The sequence below is a fragment of the Oncorhynchus gorbuscha genome, linkage group LG24, assembly GCF_021184085.1.
Source record: "Oncorhynchus gorbuscha isolate QuinsamMale2020 ecotype Even-year linkage group LG24, OgorEven_v1.0, whole genome shotgun sequence".
In the NCBI taxonomy this organism is placed as follows: domain Eukaryota; kingdom Metazoa; phylum Chordata; class Actinopteri; order Salmoniformes; family Salmonidae; genus Oncorhynchus; species Oncorhynchus gorbuscha.
The window spans coordinates 7,677,121-7,698,586 of NC_060196.1; the positions used below are offsets into that span (position 1 = coordinate 7,677,121).

At 48.7% G+C, this 21,466-nt stretch overlaps 1 protein-coding gene across 1 annotated transcript in view; it reads left to right on the forward strand.

Moving 5' to 3' along the window:
* Positions 1–21,466, forward strand: part of LOC124012048 (polypeptide N-acetylgalactosaminyltransferase-like 6) — a 284,665-nt gene that overhangs the window by 66,128 nt on the left and 197,071 nt on the right. Inside the window, exon 5 of the mRNA XM_046325419.1 lies at positions 11,755–11,921. Coding sequence (XP_046181375.1) covers positions 11,755–11,921 — 167 coding nt within the window. The remainder of the gene's footprint in view (positions 1–11,754; positions 11,922–21,466) is intronic.

Genomic DNA, 21,466 nt, shown 5'->3' on the forward strand with positions numbered 1-21,466 from the left:
CACCTGCTCACACGCAGCATCTGATGAAGGCAAAAAAACACGACAGGACAGGGCGATACACAATCACAGCAAAAACACGACAGGACAGGGCGAAACGCAATCACAGCATGGTGAATACAATACAAGGAACCGACGGGACAGGAACGGATCACAAAGGAATAAATAGGGACTCTAATCAGGGGAAAGGATCGGGAACAGGTGTGGGAAGACTAAATGATGATTAGGGAAATAGGAACAGCTGGGAGCAGGAACGGAACGATAGAGAGAAGAGAGAGCGAGAGAGTGAGAGAGGGAGGGGGAGAGAGAGGGATAGAAGGAGGGAAAGAACCAAATAAGACCAGCAGAGGGAAACGAATAGCATGGGGAGCACAGGGACAAGACATGATAATAAATGACAAACATGACAGTACCCCCCACTCACCGAGCGCCTCCTGGCGCACTCGAGGAGGAATCCTGGCGGCAACGGAGGAAATCATCGATGAGTGAACGGTCCAGCACGTCCCGAGACGGAACCCAACTCCTCTCCTCAGGACCGTAACCCTCCCAATCCACTAGGTATTGGTGACCCCGTCCCCGAGAACGCATGTCCATGATCTTATGTACCTTGTAAATAGGTGCGCTCTCGACAAGGACGGGAGGGGGGAGGGAAGACGAACGGGGGTGCGAAGAAAGGGCTTAACACAGGAGACATGGAAGACAGGATGGACGCGACGAAGATGTCGCGGAAGAAGCAGTCGCACAGCGACAGGATTGACGACCTGGGAGACACGGAACGGACCAATGAACCGCGGAGTCAACTTACGAGAAGCTGTCGTAAGAGGAAGGTTGCGAGTGGAAAGCCACACTCTCTGGCCGCAACAATACCTTGGACTCTTAATCCTGCGTTTATTGGCGGCTCTCACCGTCTGTGCCCTGTAACGGCAAAGTGCAGACCTCACCCTCCTCCAGGTGCGCTCACAACGTTGGACAAACGCTTGAGCGGAGGGAACGCTGGACTCGGCAAGCTGGGATGAGAACAGAGGAGGCTGGTAACCCAGACTACTCTGAAACGGAGATAACCCGGTAGCAGACGAAGGAAGCGAATTGTGAGCGTATTCTGCCCAGGGGAGCTGTTCTGCCCAAGACGCAGGGTTTCTGAAAGAAAGGCTGCGTAGTATGCGACCAATCGTCTGATTGGCCCTCTCTGCTTGACCGTTAGACTGGGGATGAAACCCGGAAGAGAGACTGACGGACGCACCAATCAAACGACAGAACTCCCTCCAAAACTGTGACGTGAATTGCGGGCCTCTGTCTGAAACGGCGTCTAACGGGAGGCCATGAATTCTGAATACATTCTCAATAATGATTTGTGCCGTCTCCTTAGCGGAAGGAAGTTTAGCGAGGGGAATGAAATGTGCCGCCTTAGAGAACCTATCGACAACCGTCAGAATCACAGTCTTCCCCGCAGACAAAGGCAGACCGGTAATGAAGTCTAAGGCAATGTGAGACCATGGTCGAGAAGGAATGGGGAGCGGTCTGAGACGACCGGCAGGAGGAGAGTTACCCGACTTAGTCTGCGCGCAGTCCGAACAAGCAGCCACGAAACGGCGCGTGTCACGCTCCTGAGTCGGCCACCAAAAGCGCTGGCGAATAGACGCAAGAGTGCCTCGAACACCGGGATGACCAGCTAACTTGGCAGAGTGAGCCCACTGAAGAACAGCCAGACGAGTGGAAACAGGAACGAAAAGGAGGTTACTAGGACAAGCGCGCGCGACGCAGTGTGCGTGAGTGCTTGCTTAACCTGTCTTTCAATTCCCCAGACTGTTAACCCGACAACACGCCCATAAGGAAGAATCCCCTCGGGATCAGTAGAAGCCACAGAAGAACTAAACAGACGGGATAAGGCATCAGGCTTGGTGTTCTTGCTACCCGGACGGTAAGAAATCACAAACTCGAAACGAGCGAAAAACAACGCCCAACGAGCTTGACGGGCATTAAGTCGTTTGGCAGAACGGATGTACTCAAGGTTCTTATGGTCTGTCCAAACGACAAAAGGAACGGTCGCCCTCCAACCACTGTCGCCATTCGCCTAGGGCTAAGCGGATGGCGAGCAGTTCACGGTTACCCACATCATAGTTGCGCTCAGATGGCGACAGGCGATGAGAAAAATAAGCGCAAGGATGAACCTTATCGTCAGACTGGAAGCGCTGGGATAGAATGGCTCCCACGCCTACCTCTGAAGCGTCAACCTCGACAATGAATTGTCTAGTGACGTCAGGAGTAACGAGGATAGGAGCGGACGTAAAACGTTCTTTTAGAAGATCAAAAGCTCCCTGGGCGGAACCGGACCACTTAAAACACGTCTTGACAGAAGTAAGAGCTGTGAGAGGGGCAGCAACTTGACCGAAATTACGAATGAAACGCCGATAGAAATTAGCGAAACCTAAAAAGCGCTGCAACTCGACACGTGACCTTGGAACGGGCCAATCACTGACAGCTTGGACCTTAGCGGAATCCATCTGAATGCCTTCAGCGGAAATAACGGAACCGAGAAAAGTAACGGAGGAGACATGAAAAGAGCACTTCTCAGCCTTTACGTAGAGACAATTCTCTAAAAGGCGCTGTAGAACACGTCGAACGTGCTGAACATGAATCTCGAGTGACGGAGAAAAAATCAGGATATCGTCAAGATAGACAAAAACAAAATGTTCAGCATGTCTCTCAGAACATCATTAACTAATGCCTGAAAAACAGCTGGCGCATTGGCGAGACCGAACGGCAGAACCCGGTACTCAAAATGCCCTAACGGAGTGTTAAACGCCGTCTTCCACTCGTCCCCCTCTCTGATGCGCACGAGATGGTAAGCGTTACGAAGGTCCAACTTAGTAAAGCACCTGGCTCCCTGCAGAATCTCGAAGGCTGATGACATAAGGGGAAGCGGATAACGATTCTTAACCGTTATGTCATTCAGCCCTCGATAATCCACGCAGGGGCGCAGAGTACCGTCCTTCTTCTTAACAAAAAGAACCCCGCCCCGGCCGGAGAAGAAGAAGGCACTATGGTACCGGCGTCAAGAGACACAGACAAATAATCCTCGAGAGCCTTACGTTCGGGAGCCGACAGAGAGTATAGTCTACCTCGAGGAGGAGTGGTCCCCGGAAGGAGATCAATACTACAATCATACGACCGGTGAGGAGGAAGGGAGTTGGCTCGGGACCGACTGAAGACCGTGCGCAGATCATGATATTCCTCCGGCACTCCTGTCAAATCGCCAGGTTCCTCCTGAGAAGTAGGGACAGAAGAAACGGGAGGGATGGCAGACATTAAACACTTCACATGACAAGAAACGTTCCAGGATAGGATAGAATTACTAGACCAATTAATAGAAGGATTATGACATACTAGCCAGGGATGACCCAAAACAACAGGTGTAAACGGTGAACGAAAAATCAAAAAAGAAATAGTCTCACTGTGGTTACCAGATACTGTGAGGGTTAAAGGTAGTGTCTCAAATCTGATACTGGGAAGATGACTACCATCTAAGGCGAACATGGGCGTAGGCTTATCTAACTCTCTGAAAGGAATGTCATGTTTCCGAACCCATGCTTCGTCCATGAAACAACCCTCAGCCCCAGAGTCTATCAAGGCACTACTTGTAGCACCCGAACCGGTCCAGCGTAGATGGACCGACAAAGTAGTACAGGATTTTGATGGAGAGACTTGAGTAGTTGCGCTCACCTGTAGCCCTCCGCTTACAGATGAGCTCTGGCTTTACTGGACATGAATTAACAAAATGTCCAGCAACTCCGCAATAGAGGCACAGGCGGTTGGTGATCCTCCGTTCCCTCTCCTTATTCGAGATGCGAATCCCTCCCAGCTGCATGGGCTCAGTCTCAAAGCCAGAGGAGGGAGATGGTTGCGATGCGGAGCAGGGAAACACCGTTGATGCGAGCTCTCTTCCACGAGCCCGGTGACGAAGATCTACCCGTCGTTCTATGCGGATGGCGAGAGCAATCAAAGAGTCCACATCTGAAGGAACCTCCCGGGAGAGAATCTCATCCTTAACCACTGCGTGGAGTCCCTCCAGAAAACGAGCGAGCAGCGCCGGCTCGTTCCACTCACTAGAGGCAGCAAGAGTGCGAAACTCAATGGAATAATCCGTTATGGACCGTTCACCTTGGCATAAGGAAGCCAGGGCCCTAGAAGCCTCCCCACCAAAAACTGAACGGTCAAAAACCCGAATCATCTCCTCTTTAAAGTTCTGGAATTTGTTAGAGCAATCAGCCCTTGCCTCCCAGATAGCTGTGCCCCATTCTCGAGCCCGGCCAGTAAGGAGTGAAATGACGTAAGCAACCCGAGCTCTCTCTCTAGAGTATGTGTTGGGTTGGAGAGAGAACACAATCTCACACTGCGTGAGAAAGGAGCGGCACTCAGTGGGCTGCCCGGAGTAGCAAGGTGGGTTATTAACCCTAGGTTCTGGAGGCTCGGCAGGCCAGGAAGTAACAGGTGGCACGAGACGAGACTCTGGAACTGTCCAGAGAGGTCGGAAACCTGAGCGGCCAGGTTCTCCACGGCATGGCGAGCAGCGGACAATTCCTGCTCGTGTCTGCCGAGCATGGCTCCTTGGATCTCGACGGCAGTGTAACGAGCGTCTGAAGTCGCTGGGTCCATTCCTTGGTCGGTTCCTTCTGTCATGCAGGTGAAAGAGGACCCAAAAGCGACTTAACAGAAACAGAGTTTATTTAAGTCCAAACAGGGAATAACAGAAATCCTCTAGACTTGTAGAGGGAAATAACTGGAGAAGCGGCCACAGACTGCAGGTCGCTTCGGGTAGGCGCAGGCCGTAGTCGACAGAGACACCTGCTCACACGCAGCATCTGATGAAGGCAAAAAAACACGACAGGACAGGGCGATTGTCATGCAGGTGAAAGAGGACCCAAAAGCGACTTAACAGAAACAGAGTTTATTTAAGTCCAAAACGGAAAAACAGAAATCCTCTAGACTTGTAGAGGGGAAACAACTGGAGAAGCGGCCACAGACTGCAGGTCGCTTCGGGTAGGCGCAGGCCGTAGTCGACAGAGACACCTGCTCACACGCAGCATCTGATGAAGGCAAAAAAACACGACAGGACAGGGCGATACACAATCACAGCAAAAACACGACAGGACAGGGCGAAACGCAATCACAGCATGGTGAATACAATACAAGGAACCGACGGGACAGGAACGGATCACAAAGGAATAAATAGGGACTCTAATCAGGGGAAAGGATCGGGAACAGGTGTGGGAAGACTAAATGATGATTAGGGGAATAGGAACAGCTGGGAGCAGGAACGGAACGATAGAGAGAAGAGAGAGCGAGAGAGTGAGAGAGGGAGGGGGAGAGAGAGGGCTAGAAGGAGGGAAAGAACCAAATAAGACCAGCAGAGGGAAACGAATAGCATGGGAAGCACAGGGACAAGACAAGATAATAAATGACAAACATGACAGTACCCCCCCACTCACCGAGCGCCTCCTGGCGCTCTCGAGGAGGAACACTGGCGGCAACGGAGGAAATCATAGATCAAACGGTCCAGCACGTCCCGAGAAAGAACCCAACTCCTCTCCTCAGGACCGTAACGAAAAACGATAAAAAGGGAAACTAGGGTACTACTCTAAAAAAAAATGAGAACTAGGGACAGACTGAGACACAGCAAGGGCAGGGACAAGAACAGGAGAGATGCGATGGCAGGGAACAGACTGAGACCCAGCAAGACCAGGAGCAGAAGCAGAAAAAAATTACCAGACTTCTTCTGCGCGCAGTCTGAACACGCAGCCACGAAACGGCGCGTGTCACGCTCCTGAGTCGGCCACCAAAAGCGCTGGCGAATAGACGCAAGAGTGCCTCGAACACCGGGATGACCAGCTAACTTGGCAGAGTGAGCCCACTGAAGAACAGCCAGACGAGTGGAAACAGGAACGAAAAGGAGGTTACTAGGACAAGCGCGCGCGACGCAGTGTGCGTGAGTGCTTGCTTAACCTGTCTTTCAATTCCCCAGACTGTCAACCCGACAACACGCCCATAAGGAAGAATCCCCTCGAGATCAGTAGAAGCCACAGAAGAACTAAACAGACGGGATAAGGCATCAGGCTTGGTGTTCTTGCTACCCGGACGGTAAGAAATCACAAACTCGAAACGAGCGAAAAACAACGCCCAACGAGCTTGACGGGCATTAAGTCGTTTGGCAGAACGGATGTACTCAAGGTTCTTATGGTCTGTCCAAACGACAAAAGGAACGGTCGCCCCTCCAACCACTGTCGCCATTCGCCTAGGGCTAAGCGGATGGCGAGCAGTTCACGGTTACCCACATCATAGTTGCGCTCAGATGGCGACAGGCGATGAGAAAAATAAGCGCAAGGATGAACCTTATCGTCAGACTGGAAGCGCTGGGATAGAATGGCTCCCACGCCTACCTCTGAAGCGCCAACCTCGACAATAAATTGTCTAGTGACGTCAGGAGTAACGAGGATAGGAGCGGACGTAAAACGTTCTTTTAGAAGATCAAAAGCTCCCTGGGCGGAACCGGACCACTTAAAACACGTCTTGACAGAAGTAAGAGCTGTGAGAGGGGCAGCAACTTGACCGAAATTACGAATGAAACGCCGATAGAAATTAGCGAAACCTAAAAAGCGCTGCAACTCGACACGTGACCTTGGAACGGGCCAATCACTGACAGCTTGGACCTTAGCGGAATCCATCTGAATGCCTTCAGCGGAAATAACGGAACCGAGAAAAGTAACGGAGGAGACATGAAAAGAGCACTTCTCAGCCTTTACGTAGAGACAATTCTCTAAAAGGCGCTGTAGAACACGTCGAACGTGCTGAACATGAATCTCGAGTGACGGAGAAAAAATCAGGATATCGTCAAGATAGACAAAAACAAAAATGTTCAGCATGTCTCTCAGAACATCATTAACTAATGCCTGAAAAACAGCTGGCGCATTGGCGAGACCGAACGGCAGAACCCGGTACTCAAAATGCCCTAACGGAGTGTTAAACGCCGTTTTCCACTCGTCCCCCTCTCTGATGCGCACGAGATGGTAAGCGTTACGAAGGTCCAACTTAGTAAAGCACCTGGCTCCCTGCAGAATCTCGAAGGCTGATGACATAAGGGGAAGCGGATAACGATTCTTAACCGTTATGTCATTCAGCCCTCGATAATCCACGCAGGGGCGCAGAGTACCGTCCTTCTTCTTAACAAAAAGAACCCCGCCCCGGCCGGAGAAGAAGAAGGCACTATGGTACCGGCGTCAAGAGACACAGACAAATAATCCTCGAGAGCCTTACGTTCGGGAGCCGACAGAGAGTATAGTCTACCTCGAGGAGGCGTGGTCCCTGGAAGGAGATCAATACTACAATCATACGACCGGTGAGGAGGAAGGGAGTTGGCTCGGGACCGACTGAAGACCGTGCGCAGATCATGATATTCCTCCGGCACTCCTGTCAAATCGCCAGGTTCCTCCTGAGAAGTAGGGAGAGAAGAAACGGGAGGGATGGCAGACATTAAACACTTCACATGACAAGAAACGTTCCAGGATAGGATAGAATTACTAGACCAATTAATAGAAGGATTATGACATACTAGCCAGGGATGACCCAAAACAACAGGTGTAAACGGTGAACGGAAAATCAAAAAGAAATAGTCTCACTGTGGTTACCAGATACTGTGAGAGTTAAAGGTAGTGTCTCAAATTTGATACTGGGAAGATGACTACCATCTAAGGCAAACATGGGCGTAGGCTTGTCTAGCGGTCTGAAAGGAATGTTATGTTTCCGAACCCATGCTTCGTCCATGAAACAACCCTCAGCCCCAGAGTCAATCAAGGCACTGCATGTAGCACCCGAACCGGTCCAGCGTAGATGGACCGACATAGTAGTACAAGATCTAGATGAAGAGGACTGAGTAGTAGCGCTCACCAGTAGCCCTCCGCTTACTGATGGGCTCTGGCCTCTTACTGGACATGAATTAACAAAATGTCCAGCAACTCCGCAATAGAGGCACAGGCGGTTGGTGATCCTCCGTTCCCTCTCCTTATTCGAGATGCGAATCCCTCCCAGCTGCATGGGCTCAGTCTCAAAGCCAGAGGAGGGAGATGGTTGCGATGCGGAGCAGGGAAACACCGTTGATGCGAGCTCTCTTCCACGAGCCCGGTGACGAAGATCTACCCGTCGTTCTATGCGGATGGCGAGAGCAATCAAAGAGTCCACATCTGAAGGAACCTCCCGGGAGAGAATCTCATCCTTAACCACTGCGTGGAGTCCCTCCAGAAAACGAGCGAGCAGCGCCGGCTCGTTCCACTCACTAGAGGCAGCAAGAGTGCGAAACTCAATGGAATAATCCGTTATGGACCGTTCACCTTGGCATAAGGAAGCCAGGGCCCTAGAAGCCTCCCCACCAAAAACTGAACGGTCAAAAACCCGAATCATCTCCTCTTTAAAGTTCTGGAATTTGTTAGAGCAATCAGCCCTTGCCTCCCAGATAGCTGTGCCCCATTCTCGAGCCCGGCCAGTAAGGAGTGAAATGACGTAAGCAACCCGAGCTCTCTCTCTAGAGTATGTGTTGGGTTGGAGAGAGAACACAATCTCACACTGCGTGAGAAAGGAGCGGCACTCAGTGGGCTGCCCGGAGTAGCAAGGTGGGTTATTAACCCTAGGTTCTGGAGGCTCGGCAGGCCAGGAAGTAACAGGTGGCACGAGACGTAGACTCTGGAACTGTCCAGAGAGGTCGGAAACCTGAGCGGCCAGGTTCTCCACGGCATGGCGAGCAGCGGACAATTCCTGCTCGTGTCTGCCGAGCATGGCTCCTTGGATCTCGACGGCAGTGTAACGAGCGTCTGAAGTCGCTGGGTCCATTCCTTGGTCGGTTCCTTCTGTCATGCAGGTGAAAGAGGACCCAAAAGCGACTTAACAGAAACAGAGTTTATTTAAGTCCAAAACGGAAAAACAGAAATCCTCTAGACTTGTAGAGGGAAACAACTGGAGAAGCGGCCACAGACTGCAGGTCGCTTCGGGTAGGCGCAGGCCGTAGTCGACAGAGACACCTGCTCACACGCAGCATCTGATGAAGGCAAAAAAACACGACAGGACAGGGCGATACACAATCACAGCAAAAACACGACAGGACAGGGCGAAACGCAATCACAGCATGGTGAATACAATACAAGGAACCGACGGGACAGGAACGGATCACAAAGGAATAAATAGGGACTCTAATCAGGGGAAAGGATCGGGAACAGGTGTGGGAAGACTAAATGATGATTAGGGGAATAGGAACAGCTGGGAGCAGGAACGGAACGATAGAGAGAAGAGAGAGCGAGAGAGTGAGAGAGGGAGGGGGAGAGAGAGGGCTAGAAGGAGGGAAAGAACCAAATAAGACCAGCAGAGGGAAACGAATAGCATGGGAAGCACAGGGACAAGACAAGATAATAAATGACAAACATGACAGCGATACACAATCACAGCAAAAACACGACAGGACAGGGCGAAACGCAATCACAGCATGGTGAATACAATACAAGGAACCGACGGGACAGGAACGGATCACAAAGGAATAAATAGGGACTCTAATCAGGGGAAAGGATCGGGAACAGGTGTGGGAAGACTAAATGATGATTAGGGAAATAGGAACAGCTGGGAGCAGGAACGGAACGATAGAGAGAAGAGAGAGCGAGAGAGTGAGAGAGGGAGGGGGAGAGAGAGGGATAGAAGGAGGGAAAGAACCAAATAAGACCAGCAGAGGGAAACGAATAGCATGGGGAGCACAGGGACAAGACATGATAATAAATGACAAACATGACATAACCAAAATAACAAAGAAAACAAAGAATACTAAGGTCAGGGTGTGACATCCACAAGTCATACGATATGATGGAGAAGTTGAACGTTCGGTAGTTAGTGTACATAGCCATCGCTTGAACAGAGAATTGCCTCAGAATAAAGCCTGGCATGTTTTTAAAGCAGATGTGATATATGCATTGTGCATTTTACACCAAATGACGCAGCTCAACATTTCATCCAACATTAACACCTATGCATTGACCCAGGCAGGTGTTACAGTAAGTACGGATCAGATCTGGAGAGCAGTGACCTGTTATTAAATGGCTGTAACAGCATGGCAGACAGTATAAGACGCAGTGGGGAATCCAATCATGCTGGAAAATCAACACGTAAGGAACAGACTGAAGGCCTTTACCCATACAGAATGTAACATGAATGTCATTCTCATCGGGTCTGTGTGTGCGACAACCACGGCGGTGCAAAGGCCTAGTTGAGATGAAAAAGAATCACATCAGCAGTTGATAGCATCAAGTATGCATCTTGTTCAATGTCATCTTATCAAGTTCAACGGAAGCTGACAATCTTGCTTCATTCTTACCTGACCTGAACGGAGTCTCTATTCAGTCATTTATTTATTCACTCTCTCATTCTTTCTCTCTTCCTCACACACTCATTCCATACAGTAAGGAAGGGAAAATGGAAGTTTAATTTAAGCCTATATGCATTTAAGAGAGGTCTATAATGTCCCAGTCCAGCCCCATATTTCAAGTCTCCTCGCGATACAGCGCTGGAGGGGGGTGACAGCGGTATTTTCCATAATGGTATGTGGCTCTATCTGCCTATTACTATGCAAATCGATGCTCCTCTCCTTCCTGAATGGTATTTCATAATGTAGAATTATCTGACAGGGCAGCTGGAGAGACCAACCTTGTGTTTTAGAGATTGGCTCAACTCCAGCAGGAATGAATTTGCTTTCCCAGCCCAGCACAGATGTAGGGGGCTGGAGCAGTTTGGTGGGGGATTTTTATGCTCGCTCTCTCTTTCGTGCCCTCCCTCCCTCCCTCCCTCACTCCCTCCCTCCCTCCCTCCCTCCCTCCCTCCCCCTCCCTCCCTCGGCCTCAATAGAGAATCTCTGTCTCTCCCCCTCCCACCCTTGGTCTCTCTCTCTCTCTCTCTCTCTCTCTCTCTCTCTCTCTCTCTCTCTCTCTCTCTCTCTCTTCTTTCCCTTTTCACTCTTTCATTGTCTCTTTTTCCCTCCCTCCCTCCCTCCCTACCTCCTTCCCTCCCCTAAATAAAACAATAATAAAAACCAGGGCTTCTAACCAAGTACCGAGTCATCATTCTGCAGAGACCGGTGATAAATTAGAACAGCTTGTCAAGGTTGTCACCGGGGTAAATTAGCAGGAGACTCGTGTGAACCGTAAAACTGCTGCTTCATTTGCCAATTTCAGCTTTGTCGAGGCAGCTATTAACATGCAGATTTCCTGAATTGTTTATTAGGCCAGCTGAAGCTGGAGTGGCTCTTTTAAACTCGGATTTACTTTACGACTCAGCACAGAGGTAGAAGGTAAAGCAGGCTATGTGTTTGAGGTTGGCTGGTTGGCTAGCTGTAAGGCTGGCTGGACGGTTGGCTTTATGGATGGCTAGCTAGCTAGCTGGCTGGCTGGCTGGCAAGATGGCTGGATGGCTGGCTGGCTTTGCAATGTGACACACAGCAAGGAGCAGGTTGGCTTTCCAGATGTAGGAAGATGTGAGTCACTATATTCAAACATACCAAATACCAACACATGCAGCTAGCTCTACATGAAATGCATAAGCTACACGTGGAGTTGAAACACGCATGAATTTCGATCCCACTGGGGTCTTTGTCAGGACAGGTCAAGAAAGGTCTGGTCTGATGTATAAAAAAACATGGAGGCTAATACAGTCCCTGGTATACTGTGTATTATCTTTCCTCAGCTGCAAGACAAAGCTGTACCTGGAGAACCTTCCCAACACCAGCATCATCATCCCCTTCCACAATGAGGGCTGGTCGTCCCTGCTGAGGACCATCCACAGCATCTCCTACCGCACCCCAGACCACCTCATCGCTGAGATCATACTGGTGGACGACTACAGTGACAGAGGTAGGACACCTGGTTAACTGTTACGCTGCTGTCTGTGTTGGTGGTCAGGGTTCTTACACCACACCCTGCTCAGTGACTGTGGTAGGACCCTGGTTAAACTACAGTTATTACAGTATGGTGCTGGTAGGACCCTGGTTAAACTACAGTTATTACAGTATGGTGCTGGTAGGACCCTGGTTAAACTACAGTTATTACAGTATGGTGCTGGTAGGACCCTGGTTAAACTACAGTTATTACAGTATGGTGTTGGTAAGACCCTGGTTAAACTACAGTTATTACAGTATGGTGCTGGTAGGACCCTGGTTAAACTACAGTTATTCATGTATGGTGCTGGTAGGACCCTGGTTAAACTACAGTTATTAGAGTATGGTGCTGGTAGGACACTGGTTAAATTACAGTTATTACAGTATGGTGTTGGTAGGACCCTGGTAAAACTACAGTTATTGCAGTATGGTGCTCTATGTATCAGATAGGACCCTGGTTAAACTACAGTTATTACAGTATGGTGCTGGTAGGACCCTGGTTAAACTACAGTTATTACAGTATGGTGCTGGTAGGACCCTGGTTAAACTACAGTTATTACAGTATGGTGTTGGTAGGACCCTGGTTAAACTACAGTCATTATAGTATGGTGTTGGTAGGACCCTGGTTAAACTACAGTCATTATAGTATGGTGTTGGTAGGACCCTGGTTAAACTACAGTTATTAGAGTATGGTGCTGGTAGGACACTGGTTAAATTACAGTTATTACAGTATGGTGTTGGTAGGACCCTGGTAAAACTACAGTTATTGCAGTATGGTGCTCTATGTATCAGATAGGACCCTGGTTAAATCAAATCAAATCAAATTGTATTGGTCACATACACATATTTAGCAGATGTTATTGCGGGTGTAGCGAAATGCTTGTGTTCCTAGCTCCAACAGTATGGTGTTAGTGGGTACGGGGCACTTCACTAGTTCCATTACCCCCACCAACTAATAGAATCTCACTTTGATTCATCTCTGTTAGTGTATGTTTTTGGTGTCTACAACCCTGGATGTTGCCTTTGAGGGTCGTTGTCTTGAGGGTAACCCGGTGTGTGAAGCTAGTATGAGCCATACTCATTTGTGTCAACCTCTCAACCTCTATGGTCAGGTAGTTTGGTTTGGGAGGACTAAGGTTTTGCTCCCCAGCCAGCTGGTTGCCCTGTTGGCCAGTGCCCTCTTTCTCTCCTGTGGTTCTGTGGATGTTAGTGTTTTGCATAGAAACAGATTCACTTCCTATAGTGGTGTGGCTGCTTGCCTCAGGAGGAGTGTGATAGAACGTAATCGTTCAGCAGCCAGACCACCTTGGTCGGACAGGGTCAGTCATTGTGTCGATTCAGTGTACTGTATGCTCCCCCACAGTGTTGAGAAGTTGAGACAATCCACTGGAACTCTCAGTCCGCTGGCCTTCCGAGACAGACACACACACACAGAGAAGACACCACACCACAGGGCTTAGCCCGGATCATTCCACATTCTGTATTCCGCCTCTGTAAGCCCATGCATGTATTAGCATAATTGAGGTATTTTAATATTGTTTTAGCGGGCGAAGAGCAACAGCACAAACAACCTCTTGGTGGATGGACTTTAGAGTGTGTGTTCTTCATTTGCATCAGGGGATGATTCAGCCTAATGGGGGATTCACTGGTTGTTTAAAGGAGCGATGCTACATCCATTTTGGTCTAGGAATTCATTCTTGAAGAAGTATGTCTTGTCCATAAATGCCTGGTGAGTTTAGTTCAACTGTCATAACCCATCAGAACCCACAATGTCAGCTTGTTTTACTCCAATGTTTGTAAACAACCTAAATGTAAACAAACACAGTATAGGCTCAAAACATGGTCAAAACTCATTTTGATATCATGGATGGTCAATCCTGGAATCTAGCTCTGTTTATGAATTTGAAAGTGGTTACATTTCCCCAGCCCCGTCCCCCAGCTTTTTACCAAAAACAGTGATGGGGTGCCAGCTTTGTTGTCGTTTCAACTGCTGAGTTCCCCTATGAGGTAGGTAACGTTTATGTTAAAGCTGTGCACTTTCATATTTTGAGTCCTTGGTCCACAGTTCACCCATGTAACCACTCTCTGTTGGTTGATTCATGCTGTAGGCCTGTTTGTCCTGTTTACATACTGAGTCAGGTGAATGTGTGGAAATGGGTCATTTTGGTTCTGTGTGTGTGTGTGTGTGTGTGTGTGTGTGTGTGTGTGTGTGTGTGTGTGTGTGTGTGTGTGTGTGTGTGTGTGTGTGTGTGTGTGTGTGTGTGTGTGTGTGTGTGGCAGCGTTGGGCAAGGTTTTGTGTGTTTGTGTGTGTTGTGGGATCAATGTTAGAGGTGGCAGATTCTCAGTGAGTTGAGGCTCTCTGGGACGATAGTCCTCGCGGTGGGACGGCAGATGGTCACAGCTGCTGCTCTACCTTACAGCTGAATCTATCTCCCAAGGTGTGTGTGTGTGTGTGTGTGTGTGTGTGTGTGTGTGTGTGTGTGTGTGTGTGTGTGTGTGTGTGTGTGTGTGTGTGTGTGTGTGTGTGTGTGTGTGTGTGTGTGTGTGTGTGTGTGTGTGTGTGTGTGTGTGTGTGTGTGTGTGTGTGTGTGTGTGTGTTAATGTTATTGTCACTGGCCATATTATATTGTTTATTATTCACCCATCTTACAACCACACTTCAATAGTACCTAAACTGGTCAGCTGTGTAATGCATGCCAGATATCCTGGCTACACATCCCAGGACTGTGTTCACCCCCATCATGTTCTGGTGTGTTACACAGAGAAGCTAGGCACGTTCTGGTGTGTTGCACACAGCAGCTAGGCAGAGTGGCCTCTTTGTGCCTGTGGAGGACAATTCTCCAGTGAGGGAAGCAGAAATATCTATGAAGAGATTTTTCACATGAAGCGAGAATAACAATAAGCTCTGCAGACAGAATAGCTACATTTGAAACAAAACCTTCTGAGAAATCATTTGGCAATGTATAATTATGAGTTATAATGATAATAACTCTCCATCTGTTGCTCGAATGATAAATAATGAAATCAACCTTTATTGTCTGATGCTGCGTTCATAACCCTCTGGCATGGTTGTAATTCCCAGAGAAACACGGAAAGGCCAACAAGCTTTGTCAACCATAAACTAAAAGTACAGCTACCATGCTTGTAAACAAATTATAATGCTCAAAACCCATATTAACATATAGCTTTTTATAAACAATGTTTTGTTGTTGTATTTGACTGCTGAAAATGCAGTTATCGAGGTTATTTCCTTACTAGGCTTCATCAGAGGTCAGTATGTGGGAGACGTCGGCGCTCAGGGATGATAGACAAGTTTCCCACTAGTAATTACCAGTTGGAAGGGCGTTCAAGTGGAATTTTCCCAGCTGAATGTGGTAAATACCACCTTCCCACTTTTTGTGAACGCAGCATTAGTCACCAACTGTGAAGATATCCAATCCATTAAGTTTCAGTGGAAAAATATGATTATGTTGCATAAGTATACCAATCAGTTGGCTACTGTAACGGCTTTCTTGTGGAGAAGGAGAGTCGGACCAAAATGTAGCGTGATGATGATTCATGATATTTTAATGAAGGAAAAAACTATACATGAAGAAACTAAAAAAATAGTGAAATGTGAAAACCGAACCAGCCCTATCTGGTGCAAACACAAAGACAGGAACAATCACCCACAAAACACTCAAATAATATGGCTGCCTAAATATGGTTCCCAATCAGAGACAACGATACACACCTGCCTCTGATTGAGAACCACTCCAGACAGCCATAGACTTTGCTAGATAACCCCACAAACCACACACCCAACACCCCACAAAACCCCAAGACAAAACACACCACAATAAACTCATGTCACACCCTGGCCTGACCAAATAAATGAAGACAAACACAATATATCACGACCAGGGCGTGACACAACCCCTCCTAAGGTGCGGACTCCTCACCGCACAGCACAGCAAAACAATAGGGGAGGGTCCGGGTGGGCGTCTGTCCATGGTGGCGGCTCCGGCGCGGGACGTGGACTCCACTCAATCAATGTCTTAGTCCCTCCTCCTCGCGTCCTAGGATAGTCCACCCTCGCCGCCGACCATGGCCTAGTAGTCCTCACCCAGAACCCCACTGGACTGAGGGGCAGCTCGGGACTGAGGGGCAGCTCGGCGCTGAGGGGAAGCTCGGCGCTGAGGGGAAGCTCGGTGCTGAGGGGAAGCTCGGCGCTGAGAGGAAGCTCGGGACTGAGAAGCTCGGGACTGAGGAGAAGCTCAGCACTGAGAGGAAGCCCAGCACTGAGAGGAAGCCCAGCACTGAGAGGAAGCTCAGGCAGGTAGTTGACTCCGGCAGATCCTGGCTGGCTGGCGGATCTGGAAGAGTCTGGTTGACTGGCGGATCTGGAAGTGTCTGGTTGACTGGCAGATCTGGAAGAGTCTGGTTGACTGGACGATCATGGCTGCCTGGCGGATCTGGAAGATCATGGCTGACTGGCGGATCTGGGAGATCATGGCTGACTGGCGGATCTGGAAGATCATGGCTGACTGGCGGATCTGGAAGATCATGGCTGACTGGCAGATCCTGGCTGACTGGCGGATCCTGGCTGACTGGCGGATCTAGCTGCTCCATGCAGACTGGCAGCTCTGGCTGCTCCATGCAGACTGGCAGCTCTGGCTGATCCATGCAGACTGGCAGCTCCATGCAGACTGGCAGCTCTGGCTGCTCTATGCAGACTGGCAGCTCTATGCAGACTGGCAGCTCAGGCTGCTCCATACAAACTGGCAGCTCTGGCTGCTCCATGCAGACTGGCAGCTCTGGCTGCTCCATGCAGACTGGCAGCTCTGGCTGCTCCATGCAGACTGGCAGCTCTGGCTGCTCCATGCAGACTGGCAGCTCAGGCTGCTCCATGCAGACTGGCAGCTCTGGCTGCTCTGAACAGGTGGGAGACTCCGGCAGCGCTGTAGAGGAGGAAGGCTCTGGCTGCGCTAAACAGGCGGGAGAATCCGACAGCGCTGGAGAGGAGGAAGGCTCTGATAGCGCTAGACAGGCGAGGCGCACTGAAGGCCTGGTGTGTGGTGCTGGCACTGGTGGTACTGGACCGAGGACACGCACAGGAAGCCTGGTGCGGTGAGCTGCCACCGGAGGACTGGTGTGTGTAGGTGGCACAGGATGGACCGGACCGTGAAGGCGTACTGGAGAGCCTGAGAGCAGGACTGGCACAGGACGTGCAAGGCTAGGTAGGTACACAGGAGGCCTAGTGCGTGAGGCTGGCACAATTTTCACCAGCCGACTAACACGCACCTCAGGACGAGTATGGAGCGCTTACCCAGGTGCCATCAAATCCCCGACACGCTCCATTGGGCGAATATCGTACCTAAAGCACCAACCTAGCAACTCCCTCATAACTCTCTCCTCCACTTTCCCCATTAACTCCTTCACAGTCTCTGCTTCACTCACCTCCAACCCCGGCTCTGGTTCTGGTCTCCTCCTTGGCTCCTCACGATAAACAGGGGGAGTTGGCTCAGGTCTGAACCCTGACTCTGCCACACTCTCCCTGAGCCGCCCCCCAAGAAATCTTTGGGGCTGACTCTCGGTCTTCCGTCCGCGCCGCCATGCTTGTGTCGGCAACTCCATTCTCCGATAACCTGCTTCGCACTGCTCCAGCAAATCCCAGGCGGGCTCCGGCACTCTCTCTGGGTCGACCGCCCACATGTCTATCTCCTCCCAAGTTGTGTAGTCCAGATATTGTTGCTCCTGTTGCCGCTGTTGCTTCTCCTCATACCAGCGCCTCTCAGCTCTCGCCGCCTCCAGTTCTTCTTTGGGGTGGCGATATTCTCCAGGCTGCACCTTGGGGCGGCTACACTCCCCTGGTTTAGCCCAGGGTCCTCTCCCGTCGAGTCGGACCAAAATGCAGTGTGATGATGATTCATGATATTTTAATGAAGGAAAAAACTATACATGAAGAATCTACAAAATAATGAAATGTGAAAACCGAACCAGCCCTATCTGGTGCAAACACAAAGACAGGAACAATCACCCACAAAACACTCAAATAATATGGCTGCCTAAATATGGTTCCCAATCAGAGACAACGATACACACCTGCCTCTGATTGAGAACCACTCCAGACAGCCATAGACTTTGCTAGAATACCCCACTAAGCCACACACCCAACACCCCACAAAACCCCAAATAAATGAAGACAAACACAATATATCATGACCAGGGCGTGACAGCTACATAGTTTATATGGATGGGCATTAGAAATTATTTCACTATTCAAATAATATGAAGGTGGAGTGGGACCAGGGGACTTACCTAGGATGGAGAGTGCACCAGAGGAGGGGGGGTCTGCAGCGGTGCGGAGGCCACCAGAGGCGAGAGAGGCCAACGGAGCAGCGCCTGGGGAGGTGTGCTCAATGGTGGCAGAGAGGCCACCGGAGTCAATGCAGCGGGAGGATGGTAGTGCAGTGGGAGGCGAGTTACATCGGGATCGGGCATTCAGTGAGGCCTTTGGGAATACGTGTTTACATTTTGTGTACTTAAACATCCGAAGCCTACTACCGAAGACAGATGAGATACGTCTGTTGGTTCGCAAATCAGAGGTGGGGGTCTTGTGTTTTACAGAGAGAGGAAGGATCAGAATCGGAATGGTGGGGGGGATATGTGCATTTGTAAGATTGGACATTGCTTATAATCTCAGATCGGATTTAAGCGTTGATCTGGAGATTGTCTGGCTGGATATCTGCCTTCCCAAAACCAAGCCGATTTTGTTGAGGGTGTGTTACAGGCTGCCCAATCAGAATGCATTCTATGTAGGTCTCGGAAATTGTGTTGTCAAGCTGTAATGATTCCCTGGTGAAGGAAATAAGTTTGTTAGGCGATTTCAATACTGATGTCTTCAAAAAGGCATACCCAACACACAATGTATTTATACACTTCTGTAGATGACTTGCCCTAACCCAAATGATAATAGATCCCACCAGGGTATCGGAAACGGTGCAAAGTACAATTGACTTAATATTGGTGTCTGATCAATCCAAAATATCGCAGAGTAGAGTAATAGTATTATTACATCTTACACAAGGAGGGTTTTTAAAGATATATATTATAATTTCACAAAACTGTTAGAATCAGAGGACTCAATAAATACTGTGTTGAAATGTTTGGGGAGCAAGTGGGTACAATTGACTGGTCACCAGTGCTGGGGTAGACAGTGCCTGGGAAGCCTTTAAATGTAGATTCCTTGATGTGGTGAATGTGATGGCTCCCATTAGACGGGTCACCTGTGCTAGATAGTGTGGGGGTAGACAGTGCCTGGGAAGCCTTTAAATGTAGATTCCTTGATGTGGTGAATGTGATGGCTCCCATTAGACGGGTCAGGGTAAAGCAGAGATCTAGCCCTGGGTTTAATCAGGATATTCTAGAATCTTTCCAAGCAAGGAATAAGGCCTTGATAAAATGTAAGAACTTGAAAGAGCAGCATGTTTTTGTCCTATATAAACATCACAGAAATTAAGCACAGCGCAGGATGGGGGGTTACTTTACTGATAAAATCATTGAGAAAAAAAATTACACTAAAAAACGTTGAAAATCATTTAAGGAACTAGGCTGTAGTAGTACTACCAAAAACAAACTGAACAGTATTGGACTGAACATCAGGGGGGAGATGGTAAATGAAAAAGCAGAGGTTGCCAATGAATTCAACATTTGTTTTATTTCTGTTGCCAGCAAGCTGGTTAGCAAGCTGCCCACCAGTTCTGGTATGTATGGAAACGACCAAGTCAATAAGTATTGTGCCGAATTACGGGTTCAGTCAAAATCTTTTGCAAAGGTAGCAACAGCCAAAATAGCCAGGATGCTAGCTTAAATGCTCCAAAGCCACAGGCCTGGATAATATTCCTGCAAGGTTTCTTATATATTCTGCTGAGCAAATTTCCCCTTGTATTACGCATATGGTTCACCGTTCTCTTAAACAATGCATCTTTCCCAGGGACATAAAACAGACTAAAGTTATACCTCTGTAAAGAAGGGGATAAAGTCTGACCCTGGGAACTATAGGCCTGTATCTATCCTCAGTGTAACATCAATGATCCTGGAGAGAGTTGTACATGAGTATGAATATGTCAACAAACACAGTCTAATGTATGATTTTCAGTCAGGTTTTTGAAAAACATACTCCACTGATTCATGTCTACTTGACTGACTTCATCAGGAAGGAGATTGATGAGGGAAATCTCTGTGGAATGGTACTGCTTGGCCTAGAAAAGGCCTCCGATACAGTTAACCACTGTCTCCTAATCTCCAAACTGGAGGCACTGGGGTTAAGCAGTATCCCTCTAGGCTGGGTAAAGTCATTTTTATCAGGTAGGGAGCAAATAGTACAGGTTAATGGTTCACTGTCTCAGGCAAAACCAATGAGTTGTGGCGTTCTGCAGGGGAGCGTGCTTGGACCTTTACTGTTTTTACTGTATATTAGCAATATGAAAGATGCTTGTTCTTGTCGTCTTTTCCTTTATGAGGATGACTCTACTCTTCTGGTCTCACAAAAGTAAAACTATGTTGGAGAGCATACTTAACACATAGCTTACTAACATTAGCAAATGGCTTGGAGATTATAAGGTATCTCTGCACTAATGTAAAACTGAGGCAATTATTTTTGGATCCAGACCTAAATTGAGTAGGTACTTTGAAATCAGAGTGGAGTTAGCGGGGAGGTGCTGACTACTAAAAACCTCTGTTAGCTACCTGGGATGCATCCTTGATGGAAGATCGGGAGGTGTGAGCATGGCCACTAAAGTGCTAAGGGAAGGTTAATGCCAGGACTACATTTTTGCCTAGAAAGTCCAAGCTGCTTGATAAGGACTCCATGAAAGTGATAGCCACTGCTCTCATTCAATGCCACTTTGACTACACTAGTACTTCCTGGCTTGGAGGCTTATCTAAGCTTATGAAGGGGAAGCTCCAGATAGCCCATAATAAGATGATCAGGGTAGTATTGAAGGTAGTATTGGTTGTGTCCCAGATTAGACTGGGTTTGGTTTACACAAGTATTTATGGTTCTGCGCCCAGATATCTAACTGATTACTTTCCCAGTGTTAGGGATGCACACAATCACAGCACCATCAGGTGTTGCAAATGTATGCTTATACAGGTTCAGGAGTAATGCTAGGAAAGGTATTTTCTGGAGCCTCAGAGTTGAATGAGTTGCCTCTTCCCATAAAAACTACGGCCTCTCAGCTTAAAAAATTAAGTAAAAAACGATTTATCTTCTGTGCCCATATGAATGACCCCTATGGTGTACCTCTGTAAATAACGTCACGTAGAATGACGTAAAATGCCACAACAGCAGACAGTGAAGTTGTTTTCAGGGTGCTATTCCGGTATTTGTTGGCTAGGGGCGGTTAGAAGCATTGGGCCAGTAACCGAAAGTTTGCTGAATGGAATCCCTGAGCTGACAAGGTAAAAATCTGTTGTTTTGCACCTGAGCAAGGCAGTTAACCCACTGTTCCCTGGGCGTCGAAGATGTGGATGTTGAT